Source organism: Andrena cerasifolii, chromosome 8 (assembly GCF_050908995.1).
Source record: "Andrena cerasifolii isolate SP2316 chromosome 8, iyAndCera1_principal, whole genome shotgun sequence".
NCBI classification, from domain to species: domain Eukaryota; kingdom Metazoa; phylum Arthropoda; class Insecta; order Hymenoptera; family Andrenidae; genus Andrena; species Andrena cerasifolii.
In genome coordinates, this window is record NC_135125.1 from 13440135 (window position 1) to 13459373 (window position 19239).

The following is a 19239-nucleotide window of genomic DNA, read 5'->3' on the forward strand; positions in this document are numbered from 1 at the left end:
AGATTCGCCGCGAAACGAAAGGGCGAACATCTGCTCGGAGCACGGGGCGCACGATCCGCCTCTGTGTCGTCGTCACTTTGAAGGCCCGCCTTTGCTCATTTGTATACCATTCACGCGGGTCGTATTTGCACCGTACGCGTATGCATAACGCGTCCAAGCTCTCTTCTACTCGCGCCCCCATCGCGATGCGCCGTCTGGCCACTTTGGAGGCTGAAGAAGAAACGTGGAGCCGTGCTCCTTCCTGCTCTTCTTCGTCGCTTCGGCTTTCAGGCGGACCCACGTGCTTCGTTTGGAATTTAACTTCGGTATAGTTGAAGTGGGAGCTTCGAGGGATGATTGTGCGGGGGTGTTGATAATGGACTGTGTGATAAAATTCTGTAGTAGATTTACTAATTTCAAACGTCAGTAGTGCGAGTGCTGTGATATTAACTATTTCATTTCGGTTTCTGTTTCAGGTGAGTCCACAAAGTACTTGGTGTAGGCTTCGGCTTCAAGAATGCTACCACTGTGCATCGTTCCGGTGGTAAAGTACTTGCTTTCAATAGTGCTGGTTGAATGTAATCAGAAGGTTTACATTGTTCAGGAATTAGTATTTACTATTAATCTTTTGAATCGAAAATTCCGGGTAGAAAATGAAGAATTTGGTAAAATTCGTATTAGGTACGGACGTGAAGTATTTTGAAACGCAATACTAGTGGCGAGGGCTTTCAATATTTTATTCGAACTTACTAGTAAAAAAGAATAGCAAATAAAATTAGAAATAAAGCTAAAGAAAGCTTCTTTTTAACACTTTATTGTTCAATATTAGGTTTGCATAAATTCAAAGTTGTGATCTCTTATCGAAACCTCAGAATTCTGAATAATTACGAAAGAAAGTGCAAGTTTGCTGTAAAACACAGAACAGATACAGTGTTAACAAACTCCTTTTTAAAACACTAACAATAATCTTGTGGTTTAGAGTAAAATATTCATTTCCCCACGTATTTACTTTCGTATTGTCATTCACCGCGGAAAGTATTTCACTTATTATTATCCTAAGAACTAGAAATGGCAGCGAGAAAAATGGTACGTACTCCTATGCGACTGCACCATCGTCATACATCATGGAGGTGTTACTAATGTTTTAGCTTGACTTGGCCGAAGAAAGTTCCGCGAACTCGTTCGAGTTTTAGCGAACGAGTTTTTCTCGTTACCTCGATTAGAATTCGAAAGTGCATAACCCGTTAATGCGTCAGGTTAATATGCATACGTATGCACTGACCGCTCGTGATCTAGAAACGCGATACGCAACGATTGTGAGAGGCGATTTTATCTTGGAATGTGCTCGCTTTTGTCCTTTCATTCATTAAGAATAATGATTACTGCAGTATTTTTAGTTGGAGTGTTGTTTACCTTGTCGTGTATCACACTTGAGTTTTTAAGTAAACTTCACTAAACCCAAAAATTAAATTTAGAATATTTTACCCAAAATTTATTTAGTTCCCTCAAAACTGGCCAGCAATTTTAATTTAATCTTGATTTACAATCAAACATTCCTAACAACAACCCAAGTCAAAGTGCAATTCACAATCTCCACTGCTTAAATTAACGAACTTTCCATAGAATTTCGAGTGCCTACATACTAAACTAATACTTATAAATTTTTAAGTACTCCAAAATCTTTTTATAATTTTTATTTCCATTGCATATTACTACAGTTTGCAACACACCGAATACGTTGCACGTTAACATCATACCGATGACTGAACGCTATCCATTGACACGGTCAGTGTTTTTACAAAAGCCACCCGAATTTTGGGAAAATCGACGCGTAACTCTGTTTGACGTTCGCTTGACAAATGGTTCTTGGAAACACCCCTCCTTTATTCTGCATACAATCGCTTATGCACCGATGCATCTGGAAAAGTGATTTCTAATGGCGCGGCGGATAGGGCGAGTGATTTGTCGGAAACGACGTTCGTGAATTTATGATCCCTTCGAACAATAGTCGTGAAGATTTACGCGACCTGGTTCACGGTTCGTCCAAAGATGCAACCAACAGGATTGGTCGACGAAAGACCATCGTCCAGTTGGACTAATTCTGGAGAATAGAAAAGCTGACTGTGACGAATAGACTTTTACAACGACCAACACGGTGGTATGTTTTATGGGGGGAAAAAAATGGGACCATTTTGGGGAGAAGATCGCGTCGATTAGTGTGTACACAACACGATTTTTTGGGCAATTGGTAGCTCTTTTTGTTCGCAGAATAAATTGAAAACGAATGGGAAAGAATTGTGAGGGTCTTTTAGCTGCCCTAATCTTATTTTCCAAAGGTGCACAATTTTCGTTGAACTGCTAATGGTAATCGAATGCAGGCTATGGCCAGATGGGAACTTTGAATTATTATCAGTTATAGTTGAATATCAGTAAAAAGTGACAGGAATACTACAAAGAAACACGTTTCTTCAGGAATCCGGATTGGATATATTCTCGGTCACACAGCTAAATCAACGTCACAGTCTAAAGTCACACAAATTTGTCAAGTGTAATTTGATTTAAAGTCGTACGTCTTCTTTCTAATACCACAAGCATTTCGAAAATTAATTTAACGCTACTAGTATCTCCCTTGTATGTATCAAGGTATTCACTGATAGTGCAGTAGGTACTCACACAACTTTAACTTATGCAATAAATCTTCTGCTCTTCGTCAAATAACCGAAAGTAGGTACTTTTTGCTCAATGCTGTACTTATTAAAATTTACACATTAAACTGGATAATTGTATAGAAAAATAATGGTAAATCCAGTAATTTACTTTATTCTGTAAATTATAAATTCTTCCATAACTACAAAATCTATCAATTAACACATCTTTTTTTCTTTTTTTACATTTTCATTGCGTAGAAAGAAAATTGCACGATATTACACCAAGGCAAGGTTCAAAATTCACGGTGATAGCATACATTACACACGTTACTATACAACACGCATTAATTTCACACCCCCGTGTTAGGTCCTCGTTCCTCTTCGCGACAGCTCGTCCGATTGCAACGAAACGCATCCAAGGAAGCGCGGGACGTCGCTTTCAGGCGGACGTTTTACAATGCACAATGCGCGTGCACGCGCATACGTGTCCCGCCGTCCCGTGTATCGTCGACATAAATTGTGTTTGGTCATCCTTTGCCTATAAATAATTGCGAGCGGGGACAATAGGGTGGACAGCTGGATACGCCCTTAAAAACCAACCCCCGGTCGGCTCGTACGAGTTCTCTCGCGATAGCTTTTCGATGGACTCCATTGACGCGTGCAGAAAAATCGACGTGGTTGTATGCGGGGCTGGGGGTGTCGGTTGCGAAAATAATCGACGGATGAAAAGTCGAGGAGCTGATTTCACTGTCAGATCGAGTGGTGGAACGTGGAATTCTGGAACGACTTACTGGTTTTGGCGGGCTTTGGAGCTAGGCTTTGGGGTGGCTTTATTTTTGCAACAAAGTTTGGGCGATATAACGTACTACTTTCTATGGAAATCTTTTTCAAACAACTTAATGGGAATTATTTTTAAAATTGATATTCTTTTGTGCTCGAATCTAAGAGTTGCAAAGTTCTAATCTAAGAGTGATCAGTTTTCAGTATCTGTTCAAGTGAAATTTAAATAACCATTAGTGGAAATCTAAAGCCGGGAATCCACCTGAAAGCTAAGCTAAAGTTTGCTATGTTTTATAGCACAGCCAGACATAGCATAGCTTAGCTTAGCATAGCTTAGCTTAGCTTTCAACTGGATCCCCATCTTAACACAGTGTTCTAAATGTGAATATTTAGGAAATCTAAATTTTTTTAAATCTGTGTCCCTGTCTAAAATTGCTAAAAATTTCTAGAATTATCGGAAAATTCTCTCTGTGCCTGCTAGCCTCGTCTCAACAGTAAAGGCCAGGTAGAATCGCTGTGCAACTCTGTGCAGAGTGTACCTTTCGGCTCCTTTGCAACAGTGTTTTGCTGTCATGGCAAATTTAGCGTGATTTTTCACGGTGGACGCAGCTTCGGGCCACATAAAAAGGATCGAGTGTGCATTTTGTTCACCGCTGCTAATGACCAAGCCATTGTGAACAACCCTGGCCACTATATAATAAAGCGATAAATTAAAAGCGTCCAACCCCGTGCGTCGAGTCGTGTTCTTTTTGGAACGTGTTAACAGTCATCGTGGGGTTAATGGCGTGTGAATCCCATGAATCGCGCCGGTTAGCGGTCGACATCAATGGAAACCAGTCGAGTCGGTCGTCATCGCTGGTCTTTTTACTGACTGGGTCGATTTATCAGGCCAATTCACAAGGCAACGCTCATTTTCGATTTTCAACTTTGTCGGAGACACTTGTTGCTCTTTCGCGTCAAACAATCATCTCTGCCCCGTAACTAAAAATCTACATACCAAGAAACTTTTTTAAAATAATGTCACCTTACAATTGATTCATTTTATCTCATATGATTGAAAGAAAATATCAACAATATCCCAAAAAAATGTATTTGTAATATTATATTCAAGAAGCATATCTTGCTTGAGGGATTTTTGTTATTTTGCAACCACATTTTGAGTTCAGCAATCGTGTGAAATTCCATTCGTTTTAAAGTAATTTTCAAGCTCCTTCGAAATTTAATATCGAAGAATGGAAGGCTTGTGAGAGAAAATTAGTGTGACTAGATAGCACGTAAGTAGGGTAGTTCTCGAAATAACTTCGTGGCGTGAGACACCCTTTCTCGCCCCTTCCTCGTGACTGGTTCCCACAGCAGAAAAAACATCGAAGAGTTATGCAACGAACGGAAATCCTCCGGTCTGAAGCGAAGTGGAGTCATTCGAGGCCAGTTTTAGGTTACTGCCCTGTAAACTGATCGATGCACGGGGAGTGTTAACGGGGCGAAGTGTAGCTTTACACGGAAAAGATAGTGTATCCAAATAATTGAAAAAAAAAGGAAACCAGAGGAGCGAAAAGGTCAACAACCCTCTACTAAAAATAAGTCTTGCAGTATCAAAATTTCGCACTATGTCACCTATATAAATTCGACATCAAAAGCCGAAAAGACACAGTCCTCGTCGTTCCCCCTTGACGGCTGAAAGCAAGTAGAACGCTTTCTAAAAAATAACAACCATCGGACGAGCGTACAAAGAAGCGAACATACAGAAAATCCACCGCGCGGTTCTCGTGTTATTTCGCCCCCGAAGCAGCTCCTCCAGCCACAAAGAACGACAAACCACGTCGCGTTTCCAAATCACGTGTCGGCGTTGATAAACCGCGAAGGCTTACAAATTCCATCCACGCCGTACCTTAATTAGAGATCGTGCTACACTCGTCGCAGATTTCGCTGGCATGCGTATTTTCGCGCGGATCAAGCCCTTTGAAGCGCTGCTTCATCCATTTCCATTATCTCGGGGCGTGCAGGTGGTATTTTCAGCATCGTCGCTCGACGGAAAGTAATGGGATTGTATTTCGAGAGGGGAATAATCACGGAATGATATTATTCTAGTCTACCCCGGTCCAGCGAAATACGCGCTGAATTTTCGGAAACTTCGCCGCGGCTGTTTCACCGAATTTCCTCGACTTCGTTTAATCTACTCTGTCTGCGAAGCTCAGCCTGCGGGTCCAGAAGTTTCGTCAATCTTATTTGAGGCAGCCTTCGAATGATCTATTAAAAGAAATTGTACGAGCGGCTGGAGCGTTCCTCGGGTGGTGCATTGTCCCCTGAAGAACTCCCTCATCTAGCGGGGAGAAATTCTTGGCTGTTCGCCAGACGCTCCGTGGAATGTGGAAGGAAAATCTTCCCCGCGGGATTTTCAGATTCCGCGGATTGAATTTCGCGTGTCTCGAATAATTTTCACGAGCAGAAAAATAGGCGGCAAGGGGTGAGGGTGATATTTATTGCACCTGTCATTGAAGCGATAAGTTTTGTTTGCTTGTGTAGTTCTCTTCGTCGTTTGCTTGTCAAGTAGCTGAAGAGTTGAGTTTCTTAGTCTTCAGGTAGTTAGTAACGAGGGTTGTTTTTTTAAACATTTTTTTTTAAAGCATATTTAGTACAGTTTCTTTCTTCTTGTAAAGATATTATTTTTTTCTTTTCATTACTGTCTTCAGGTATTAATTTAAGAAATTGAACTGTGTGATATTCCTCAGTTTTTCGGGGCTCAGGTTTTTGCTCTGAAACCTGTTAAAAGCTTCCAAGTGACTTCGAAAGTCCTGATGAAGTTTCTGTGCTACTTGTGAAAATCATTTTCCAGGAAAATAGTGGCTGTATATTAATTTGAAAGACTCTAATTCACGGGGATGTAGAGCCTTCCTCTAGTACAACCTATCTGCTAATTAATCGGTAACTATATCACTAAATTTCGTATTCCAGGACAGAATATTGTCACGATGCATGGAGGATGGAGATATTTCTGAACGATAATAACCATTTCGAATTTATTGCCCCGAAGCCCCGGTGGAGATTCAATGGCGTAGGGTTAAACGTGGTTATCAGCACGACCAATCGAACTTCTAGCACCCAGGAAGCGCTTATCTCGGGCGTAGTTGACTTTATAATAAAGTCGGTTATGCGAAGATGATGATAAAGCACTGATGCTGCGATCCCTTGTTACTCCACAGTTCAATATCATTGTCCGTGTCGAATATCTTCGCATCTGTAGGTGTGACTAACATAGTGGTAATTTTATTCAAACGGGGAACAAGTATGACCACACAGAAGGAAGGTTTCATCATCACGTATTCTGGTACCAAGTTGAATAATTAATTCCTGAGATTCTTCACGATAATAAAATCATGCAGGGAAGTTTTATGGAAAATTTGTTATATGTTGAAGTTTAAATACAGATAAAGAAATCATTAATTCTTCGAAATTGAGGGACGCATTTTTTCGAGGGGGCCAACTTTTTTTTAGATATTCATTATAATAGCATAACTAGATAGTAAAATATATTTTTTGATAGTAGGTATTGTGTACAGATTAGTACTCAGTACTATGCGCAGCTTTTCCAAATTTTATAGTAAATTCTCGTCGTTATTTTTATATTTGAACATGACGCCTTTGGTATTTGTATTTTTCTAAAATACCTATCAGTGGGTGGAGAAAGAAGCTTTTCCCACTTGATAAAAAAATGCGGTAGCTTTTCCTTCCGTTCGTTGTGCGTGCAACTTAAAGGCAATGTCGAGAAACACCATCAGGATCGTAAATTCGCGACCACTTCTTGTCACGGCCAGCCAGCGGGCTTTGCATCGTGATCTTATCTTTCACAGTACACGCAGTTGCAGAACTGTCAGTGAATTCAATGTACATATTTGCAGACAGTTGCATTCAATGGATCCACCTCGTTGGCTGGATCCGAATAATGTTTCTGCAAACGGTGCATACCCCGTTGCACCTGTGTATCGAACAGAATACTTCCAACCATATCCCACAAGATATCAAATTTATTCATTACGGTAGCAACCCTTCGGCAGATTATAATGACATGAAAATACATAAATGCAGAACGGACAAATAAGGCAAAATTAAAATTAATATTGAAATAATAAATACCTAAGAAAACAATAGAGGGAGATTAAATAAGATAAACAGACATTACAAATACAAGTATCAATATTGCAACTTAATCATCCAGTACACCTACGCAGAACTGAATTTTTTAAAGTGAATAAGAAAATTGCGAAAAAAATAATAGTATAAAATTAATATATGTATATTACAAATGAAATTCATTACAAAGTCTTTAACCAATTTTATCGAAGGCTATTACCTAATCCACAGATTTTATTCAATATGCATTTACTACTACAAAACTCCCTTGGAAATTTAGACATAACACTCTAAACTCCTATTTTATATTTACATATCCCAAAACACTATCAGGTTACATCTAAGTAACAATTCAATATCCAACCAGTTAGGTAGATCACTCTGTTTAAATCAGATTAAGTTACATAAATTGATACGAGGGGTTAACAGGCTACAATCATTTTGCGCAGAAAGGACCACTGCAGTTCTCGCAACATATTATTTTGAAAGGGCGAGCAATAAATTATTCAGCAACGTCCAATCAAGATGGAAAGTAAAGATGGCGGCCCATTAAAGGAAATCCGATGCCGTTCATTGATGAACAATCAACGGTTAAAGCAGTCCAATCTCTGTTGCGTAATGGGCGTTTGTGGTGCTTGAATGGCAAGAGTTAGTTCCTTGTTTGTCAGGAGGGAATACTCCCGTTGGGTGGTCGCGTCAGCCGCTGAATCGGATCGTCAGTAAACGATTTAACGACTGCTCCGATTCTCCCTCCGAAAATCCAGTCGACATTGGCTGCGTTTAACGCGCCATTGCGTCATGCAACGGAATGCGAGAGGTCGACCTTGCGAGCTGCACAATCGTGCATTGTCGACCATTGAATGGCACGCGATTCTGCATCGGCCTCTCTTCCCATGGTCACCAGAGGAAATTAAACTAATTCGCGACAGATGTCTTCCGTTCGGTAGATCAATATCTACCACCTCGCCTTTTTCAATAAAAATTATACAAATTTTACAAAAAAAATTGTATATTCAACACTTGAATAGCGTTGCACTTTCTGTGGCGCAAGGTTCTGAGAAATACAGAGCATAAGTACTTGTGCTCTCACTATACTGTGCGATCAGGAACTAGGGTTGTCAACCGTACTATAATATATAGTATTATACTATATTTGTGCCTAGTATAGTATATACTGTTAAAAAAAGATACAACACATAAAAATACTAAATTTCTGACACATCGATAAAATTCTAAAACTTTCACTTATTCCTTTATTCTACGGCTACATCGAAACTGTAATTTGTCAATTTAAACTTGTTTTCTATAATACGCTAATTATTTTCGAATTACTTCGTATAAATAAAATTCAGTAATTCTTTTCCGTACTCTTATATTGAATGATGCCTATGACGTTTCTTATTAAAATATAAATTCTAGTTAATTTAAATAAAATAATTTCCTAATACTATACAAAAGCTTTCATCTTCGAAAGTTCCTTTTAATCCAAAATGGAATTCTCTTGAATAAATGTAGCTTACTTTTTAATCGGTAAATTCGTATGATCTTCGTGTCGATTAATATCAATACCTCTACTGTTTGAATAATATATTTCACGTATCGATATTAAACGAAAAAATATATATCGCTAAGCATTATCGATAATTGGGACCAATATCGTTACACCTCCACTGTGCACAACTACGCGCAACCTATCGCAACAACCGCGCAAACAGCAACCCCCCGCGATAACCGTCCACAACAGAAAAGAATCGCATGGGGCACTAAACGAGCGACGTATCAATCGTCGACCACCAGTCGGTTTCGTTAAAAATCCCCGATTGTTCGGCGCTCTTAGCACGCCCCGTTAATGGTCCATCAGCAAAAAGCACCCTTCCCCATTGCGCCCGCAGACAGTGCTCGAAACGGAAACGTAACGGAGAACGGAACCGGGGATCGATCGGTTTCGGGGTGGCTGGCTGGCGTTGCACACGATCCCGATCAAAGATGAAAGGGTTTCGCGTGCCGCCGCGCGAAATCATTAATATACTCGTGACTTACGTGGCTCGCGTGCTTGCGCCGTTAGCGTGACGTCGGCGGGTCGAGCACGTTGGGGGGCGTGCGGGCAGGGGTGTCGGCTCCGTTTCGTTTCATTTCGTTTCAATTTCAATTCATTTGGGTCTGGCGAGAGCTCTTTGTGCACCGCCTCCGTGCACTCGATGCCTCGGGGGCACAAAAGATGCGTTTCCACGCTGCACGGGGCCGGCTGCAGCTGCACCGCGAAAAGAAAAAAGGGTCCACCAGCTAGTCGCGAACCTGGCTGCCCCTTTCTGGCGAATTAGCTATTCATGCTCGATTCGCGGCGTGTCGATGCGTTTCGAGATGCGCGAGGGCGTGGCGCGACTACCTCGGCAGTTCGCTCTTTCTAGGCGAATCTACACGGTTTACTTTGCTTGAACAATGCGGCTGATTCGACAGAATAATTCAGGGGGAAGTGAAGAGTGTAAATTACCACGAGATCAATGTATTCGAGCAAATTGAAGATTGATAGAAGTTTGTCAACTTCTTGTCAACAGAGTTTCTACTTTTTTCAATGCGGTTGTCCATTCGGGATGAGTCGTTCGAATGGAACACGCGTACACGCGCATCTTGAACATTGGAAGGCTTTATTTCAGTTACGTCGACGTATTTTTTTGTAAATAGCTTACTGGTTTCTACCAGAAAATTATTTTTAAAGGCAATAAGAATGTTGTGAATACTCTGTATTTTATAGGGTTTCCCGTTGATAATAATAATAATAGTATTAATAAATGGAGAGAAGGTCAGAATTCATTGTTAAATTCAGTGAAATGTGTAAACATTCGCCATCGAGCAGAAAAATCAACCAAAGTGAACAGTATGAATTCGCCTTCTGTCAGGGTCCTGGTTGGTTTTACGTTCGACGGATGTTGCTTTCACGTGCTCACTGCTGGGGATTTAGGTAACGCGTCCCGTGACACGAGATATTTATCGGGAGTGAAACTTTGACGAAAGGGAACGAGGTATTTTTCAACTCAGTTTCGAAATCGAAATGGAGCAAAAAAAACTGAATTTATAAAGAATGTAATACAATTCCCATTCCTCTGTAATTTAATACGTGATCTACATTTCTCGTCACTTTTTATAGTTCCACTAAAAATTTGAATTTTCACCATGACACGGCACTTGTTCATGGAGTAGGGATTATGGTATATTTTGGAACAGTGGAGCCTCTGGATTTCATGATCCCTCGGGTATTTTTATTAAAATAGTAGAGCAATGTAGATTTGTTTGTACTGTAGGAAATAATTATGTGCTAAATTAAAGGGCCTCTCAGATGCAACACGAAATTCACTGGGCCTCTCAAGTAAATAGAATTACCTGTTCTTCGTTTATGTCAGCTAGGGGTTAATGGAGCTGCTAAATATCTCTTTCGTCTAAAATTAGGGCACTGATAATATCGCACTTAAGTGCAGCATTTAAGCAATTATTTCTGCAGCGATGCCTCGCTTATGTTAGTCCCTGAAATTCTTCGCAAGAATGCTCTGCACTAACAGGATTAAGAGGGTGCATCCTCGTCGTAAGTAACCCTCTGTCCTCCGTATTCCAGCGAGCCGTAAACCGGGAATTAATTAGTTGCTAGCACGGCAGCGAGAATTTCGGATCTTTACGACGCTCATAAAAAGTTATATCGCGAGCGGGACCGTTTCATTCCCCAGATAAAATTCAACGAGTTTCAACAAGTGACAAACGTGACTCGCCTCTCCTTCCGAGCAAATAAAAATGATATCCGCGTGCTTTCGTTATCGACACCACCACCTAGTTGCGAAATAAATGTTACCTGCTTGGTGTAAAGAAAACACGATGCGTTCAAAGTAAATATACAAATGAAGAGTACTTGTGGAAAACACTGTAAGTGCCAAAAATATAATTCTATACCTACTATAGTATTACCATTGAATACCAATTTTTTTATTATTATTTTGGTACGTACAGTGCTGTCTACAAGGACTCTTCAATTTTTCTGGATACCAAAACTTCAAAAGTTGATTAATTACTAGAAACTACATACAGGAACTAGAAGGAAACTATACAAAATACAGAAGACAAGAAAAACCTACATAACTCCCTCACACACCAAATTCTAAAGAAAAAAATCCCACAGAATAAAGTACCTTTCAGTGACCACAAGTAGAACTTACAATAATCTACGACACAAGTAACTTCCAAACAATCAATTATTCTCCCTTGAGCAAACAATCTTCCAATTATTTCCAGCCACAGATTGCAATTTCCTCTCGTCCCTCCTCCTTGAATCAACATCCCCCCGCTATCGTCCTCTGATAAACCTTTAATTCATCCTGTAACTGGAAATTAGATACCCAATCAATCGGTGGTCACAGCTACCAAGGAACATCTTCCACGAAGTTTGTCGCGCAGCTTGGTTTCGAGAAGTCGTCTGCCTTTTGTGCACCGTTCCTTTGTCGTACGCCCATTGAATTCGTGTCACGGGTCGTCGTCGGCAAAGAAAGCGTCCATTCAGTCGCGACACGTGCGTCGTCTTTTTCCCTCCGTGCACCGCGGTACGCGACCAGTCGGTGGGACCAGTTTTTCCATCCTCCCGTTGACAACTGGACTCTGGAGATGCGGCACGAACGTTTTTTCCCCTCGGAAGTATTACGTGCATCTCACGAAACCGCTCCGGCGGCTGAGCTCGCTTAATTAAATGCACGCTAAACAAACGGCCGATTCATTGCGCTTTTAATGCCAGCCGGGGGCATCCTTTTTCTCTGCTCCTTCGATTAGACTGTTCAAACTGGACGGCAGTGATAGGCAAAATTTACGTACTCCTTTCTCGGCGCAGCTTTGCAAAAGGATTTTCACGAAATGTTGGTTGATCGTGTTTGTAAGTCGCGTTATCAGAGCTGAGTATTTCTATCGAATCCGAATCTTTTCGGCTTTTCAGACCTACGCTGCCGTTTATAAGTGTTGACACATCTGTGTGGAATATTTTGAGAAACGTTGCAAATTTATTGGAGAACTCTGGCAAATTTTAGTTTATTTGGTATTTTAAATTAAAAGCAGTGAAAAGTATTTCATGTGTACCAAACATCACGTTTTCTGAAAATAATCCTAATATGTGCCGGCGATTATGAAAGTGGCGTAAGTGAAAAACCAAAAAATTGAGATTTCTCTTATTTTATGTTGTATTGATTTATATTTCAATATTATGAAGGGATTGTTGCGTGATAGTGTCACTTTCGTAATGAGCCGCTACATCTCTGTAAGTGATTTGTGATAAAGGGAATGATTAAAAAATTAAAGAAACAGGAAAGAAAACGTGAAGTATACTTAATTATGCTGAAAATATGAGAAAAATTAGTAGAAATAGTGGTAAAGAATACGTTATGTACCAAAAATGGTAAAGTGGTTGCTGGCAAAGTATTTGAATTTATTTGAATTTAGATCGAAAAACTACGTGTCAGCACTTTTGGAATTTGGGAGACGTTCAAAGGTTTAAAAACACATTTTCGTATAAGTTACTCATAGAATTTTACAATGATAAATAAGTTTGACATTAGAAGAGCATATATGTTGTGAAACATTTTGTCCGATAATGGAAACATATTTTCATGATTTAGGTACACCACTGGCACATATGTACTTATGAACCTTAGAGTCTTCTAGAGTCCTTAGAGCTGTCCCAGAAGTTCCTAATAATTACTGCAATACCCTACTTGCGATTCGATATCATTTTAGTTGTAATTTGTTACGAGTTCTGTTTGAATTCGATTCTATTTTGATACAGTAGTCGACGCAGCAGGTTTGAATTTGTATATACACTTCTTTTTGTTCCTAATGCTCCGTGTTCCGAAAATATTACGACTCGTTTATCCATTTTCAAAGGCTGGTTTACGTAGTACCGACTTTACGATGTCGTAAAGACGCAAGATTCAGGCCCACGGCAATGGTAAAATTTTACGGTGGAACTTCGCGCACTCGCGAACGAAGAAGCTGCGAGATACAAGATTGTTAACGCCGCGATTGGTTTGGCCAGCTGGCGATAAATTAACTTCGAGCGTGCTTAATACTCTGTCGCCAATGCTAGCACGTAATAAAACTCCGGAGGGAGATTTAAGGGATCGTAAAGCATCGTGATCGACGTTAATCTGAGACGTGTTGTTCTACCATTCTAAAATTAACTGACATCACTTTGTTAAACTAGTTGATCAATTTTATTAAGAAACATGTAGTTACTGTAAGAAGAGATTACTACTGTATCTTAATCTAACGACCATTTATATTGACCGTAAGACTAACGTTACATAGTTAATTTCATGTAACAGAGATGAACTCGTTTCCTAAAATAATCACAACCGTTTTATTTCTACCTGTAGCTGGTCAAGCATCAGGTGACACTGATACATTACGACCACCCAGTGTACACTGGTACTAGGTATTTTGACTCGACTAAGGTCTGTCAATATCATGTTACGTATTTTGACAGCGAAGAGTGGATCTGATTTCCCCTCGTGTGGATAGTCTTTTGTTTGAGGTCCAGTGTCGTCCCTCGATTGGATGCCTCGCCGAAAGCTGCCAGTAGGGAAGCTATTTCTCCTCCAATAAAACATCTTTTCTTTAAACTGAACATGACTGCATCTCCACAGGGAAAGATTCTAAAATATTAACCACCTAAAAAAAAGGGGGGTAACTGGGAACTGTGATATGACGAGTTCAGTTCGTCGAGGCACTTGAAGCGAAAGTGTAGCGAATAGGGTCCGGGTCCAAGGTAGGGCTGTAACGAATGTTTGAATAATCTAGTATTCGAATACTCCTAAATATAGATTAGAATTTCGGATTCGAATAATTAGGAGTAATCTAACTGGAGATTCGAATAATTAGGAGTATTCGAACCTGAGATTCGAATAATTAGGAGTATTCGAATCTGGGATTCGAATAATCAGGAGTCATCGAATATTCGAATGATTCGAACAAACTATTCGTATTCGAAATTATTCAAATATTCGAATATTTACAGTTCTAGTCCAAGGTCTGGATTAGGTAGTACTGAACGCCCGAAACAGAGGCTTACTGAGCACTTCGTATATCTCTACTTTTTGTAGTTTCGTGGTTCAGCAGTTGTCGAATGAAAATGCGGTAACCTCGGCTCCACACATACGTGCCAAGTTACCGCCGCTAGTTAGAACAGTGTTTAACCCTCCTTAAAAGTAGGTTTCAGCGTTTCTACCAATACAACTCCTCTCGCGACTAGATGCAGCTCTAGAAGAGAATGCCTCCACGCTGAAGGGTTAAGTAGGTAGCAAGGGAAGGGTAGCATCTTGCCTTCATCCCCATCGTCTCATGGCGTTTCCCCAGCGTGCAAGCCCAAACTACAATCTATACGAATTTAGCGGAACGCAGAACCCTGGAGCTCCGAGTAACTTGAAACGAAATCAAGCCACAGGGACCCAGCCAGCAGATCGTTAGCGTTAAGAAAGGTCGGAATCTCGTTGCGTCCTGAGCCAGGTCGAAAGCCAGGGGGCGCAGGGTGCACGAAGAAAGGCCAAGTAACTCGAGACTCTTGTGCCTGGAGAAGCGTTTAAACCGCTGACCGTAAACACAGAGGCTGAAGAGAAAGGTCCTGGTCCAGTGGGGCCCTGCAAGGGCGTTAATTACAGGGCTGCTTTCGTTTCTGTCTCCCCCCCTCGGCCGATTTCCGTTGCTGGAAACCTGGCGCGAGGGTGGCAGGAGCGAAAGAGAGCCCTCGTAGCACCGCCACTCGTTTAGGCTCGCTCGCGTCGAGTGGCTAGTTGGTTTTAAATGGACACAAGGTAAGTCGTCTCGAGAATGCCTTTTAAATCAATCGACCACGGGCCACCGAGCTCGCTTTCAAACGACTCGAGCTCGACACTTATTATTCGGAGCTGTGTTTCGGGGTTGGAAGCTGCTTCGGGGCGTTTCGAGCGTGGCGCGATGCTTTGTAGAATTAAAGATTGCGTTACGGATTCGGTTTCAACTGGGCAGTTGCAACTAAATACTTGAAGATCATTCGTTAATTTCTGGTAATGTTTCAACGATGCATTTTGATACGTGTGTTTGCACAGATTTACTGGATATTATTTTATAAGATTTGCAACGTTATTATTCCTTTTAGGTACAGCGAAAAATTGAGGAATATTCTCTGATTCTCGCTTCAATTTATTTTACCAGTGTTAAAGTCACAAATCAGTAGAATGAACTTAATAATTTGTTCATCTCGTTGGGAGTCATTAACTCTTCAACGCGACAGGGGGGTTGCATTCTGCGCACGGTTTTAGAGAGTCCTGACGTTGATATTTCTCGCAAAGCATCGAATTTGATGCCATCAAATATCATTGTACCTACATTGAATAAATTACACAGTGGCAAATTATTCCAATCAGAAAGTCCTCCTAAGGAAATCGGGTACTAATCCAAGTCTCTCAGACTTCTCCTGAGTGACTAGCAGAACGACCTGCCGTGCCTACGCCACTTTTAATCGCTGATCATTGTTAGACGCCACGGTACGCGTAACAACAGGTATCGCGTTGCAAGCACCAGGTCGTAACAATCGCTTCCTCTGTTCACGGATTCCGAGGTAAAATGAAACTGACCGTCGCTGTACCTGCGCGGGAGCAGCCCCCCTCTCGGGTCATTGTGAGCGTTGCCATCGCGTTTTGCGACGGAACGTCCGGATTATGGGGCCCCTGAATGGCCCCCGTAGCCGCACAATGCACCGTTGTCGTTATTGAAATCGCCGGGTTCCAGCATTGCTCCAACTATGCCGTGACCGAGTTCGGGGCATGCCAACGACCAGTCTCGAAACGGAAGTTCTTTTTAATCGCGCCCACGAATCTACGCGTCCCGTGCCCCCTACCCTTCCTGGATAATAGCGCTCGGGATCCTGTGCAGCAGCTTCCGCGTACGTTGGGATCGCTTGCAGGTGCGTTAATGGCTGGTGAAAATCGACCGATAAACATCTCGCGAGGAGAAATCTGCGATCATGAGAAATCTGCTCCGTTCCCCTTGTGTTGCGTTTCGCGGAGCTTGGGGAGGGGCTGGAACTAATGCGAATGAATTGACTCTCCAAGCAGAGACACTTTTAGGGATTTTGATTGGTATTTGAAATAAGTTTCTTTGTTTTTTTCAACCAGTGCTATCTCTGCTAACAAGTGGAATTCGGTTAGCATTTCGATTTTTTTTTAAAACACCATTTAAAGGTTAATGTGTGATTTCCTACTTTCCTGTGTATCTTGAAAATTATAGTAGACATACAAAAATTATTAGACAATTTATTGCCCTGTAAAACTGTGCAAAGCCAGCAAGTTTCCATTGTAATAATTTTTGTATATCTACTATAGTTTGCAAGGTATACAGGAAATTAGGAAATCACTTATTAACCTAATGGGTGTTTCTCGCCCTGAAGAACCGAAAATGGGCATGAACGAATAATTGCCTGAAAATTGCCTCTACAAAGCTGCACAGTTTCAATAAAATCGGAACGTGTAACTGAGGAGATTTCTTGAGAGTGTCAGGGCACTTCAACATCTCCATCATTTAGCTATTATTTTCTAACTACCACAGGTGCATGGCGGAAAGTGGACCATCTTCGCACGGGTGGTCTAACAATAACACCATATTCACGAAATATCGTAGAAGTGCTCGCGAGCTAGATACCAACCGTGTGAAGTCACCCCACTCTCTGCCACTCGTTTGCATCACTTGTAGTTTATACGAGTGTAATTAAGAAAGCTTGGATTGCTCATAGCGAATCACTAATAATGTACAATGTATATACCTGCTGATTACTAGCACAGTGAATTCATTGTGCAAAGGTCGGGTAGGCTGTTGCCATTTTATAGCCCACGTTCCACTAAAATTAAGGCGATTCGCGAAAACTCGGATTCAAGCTGAATGGTGTGTAATATTTTCCCCGCGGCGGAGAAGCCTGGGACAAAAGCGATTACTTTTACAATGCGGTTTCAGTTTACCTGGCGCTGCTCGCGACCGAATTACCAGTCGCGCGCTTGAAACGAGATACAATAATTAACGTCGCCGTTTGCTCCCCATCGCTGCGGAAACGCCCACTCATCGAATTACCCTGCGCTAAATTGCAAACGTATGTTTCAGACACGTCCTACGAGAAGGCTTGTCGTAGGGGTAGCGCGCCTGCCACCCCTGTCCTCGGAGCACGACCCTTGGACGTCACCCCCAACAGAATCGTCGTAAGTAGATTTCATTTGTTCCCTGTAAACTCCCTGTAATTTTACAACTTCGATAATACACCACGCTTAACCCTTTCACTGCGGGGAGCTCTAATATTGGGCCTATGAATGACGGAATTGTAAAACAGTCGACGCTATGCATATGTGTTCCATTGTACAGAATACTTTTTAATACATTAAGTATATCGTTTCTCTGATTTGTGAAACGATGCAAGGGAAATTAGTTGGTTGGAATATAGGTATACAATTTTCTCCTACATTTTTCGTACATCGTATTTTTTTGTTAATTTTAATTTAATTACAATAGACGGACTAGACAATCCTTTGGTACAATTAATTACAAATGAGGTAGAAACACGGACGCACATTAAAAAAGAAAGACAGAGAAAAAGAAAAGCAATTGATGTATGTGAAATTAAAAAACACTCAACGGGGTAATTATTGTTCAATTTGTACAATATTAATTAAGTATAAAGTATTATCCGAGGTTACAGAGGAATTGTTAAGATGTTTCCAATGGAGAGATCTTTGACACAGTATACCTCCAGTGTAAATTCAAATCACCTGTTATTTATTAATCATAAAAAGAATTGTATGCTTGCCAAAATTTTCTTAGGTAACTCTTGTTACAAAAATTTCTTTATTTTATTTAAAGGTACCAATAACTCGGCTAATCATACGAAACAAATATGAAAAAATTTGTTGATGCGCGAGAGTCTAATTTTATATCTATTAATTTGTATTACTTGCTCTTCGTCCACGGAAGCTCTTCATTTACCCGCGCCATCGGCTCCCAGAAATTTTGGGAAGGTCGTTGTGCAGCGTTAATCGGTAAAATATCCCCGAGTAATTATTTTATCACGCCGCCTCGAGCTCGCAATTAACGCCCTGGGCGTCTCCTGTTTCCGCGCGTTGAAGAAGATCTTTCGGTATGCTGTCTCGTCGTAGATCCTTATCACGAGGAATACTTTCGGCGAATCTGCCAGCGCTGCACCAAAGTGCATTAGACTTGCAGATTAGATCTGCCTCGGGACCCGGAGCTGACGATAAACGAGTCCTTTCTTCAGCAATTTATCGTTCCTGTCCTCTCGCAGGATACGTCGATGCACGAAGAACGGCTTCCGTTGTTTGAATTTCTAATTACCGGTAGGCGAGTCGATCAATTTTTGCCTATAAATAAATCTTCTTGCACGACGATGAACAAGTGGAAAATTCTCCGCTCACGTGTCCCCCAGAGATCTCCTGGGCTCTCGAAAGATAAATCGTCATAGTTGAGACTTTTGTTGCAGCTTTACATCCAGCGCTTCCGGTTAAAACACACCCCGGGCTTCCCTGGCTCCTGTCAGAGCCCCTTCGGGAAGCATTTCAGTTTCGAGGCACGGAAAACGGAGCCTCGGTTTTCCGATCACGTATCTTCGATCTCTCGAAACCTTTCGTTGCATCGGACGGTCGCTGATGTACCG

The 19239-nt window shown here is 41.3% G+C and overlaps 1 protein-coding gene across 14 annotated transcripts in view; it reads left to right on the forward strand.

The window, feature by feature from the left end:
• Nucleotides 1–19239, forward strand: part of Raskol (Ras GTPase-activating protein raskol) — a 365041-nt gene that overhangs the window by 322265 nt on the left and 23537 nt on the right. For all 14 annotated transcript variants that reach the window (XM_076819087.1, XM_076819088.1, XM_076819082.1 and 11 more), the window contains one exon: nt 17682–17776. In XM_076819087.1, the coding sequence (XP_076675202.1) occupies nt 17682–17776 (95 nt within the window). The remainder of the gene's footprint in view (nt 1–17681; nt 17777–19239) is intronic.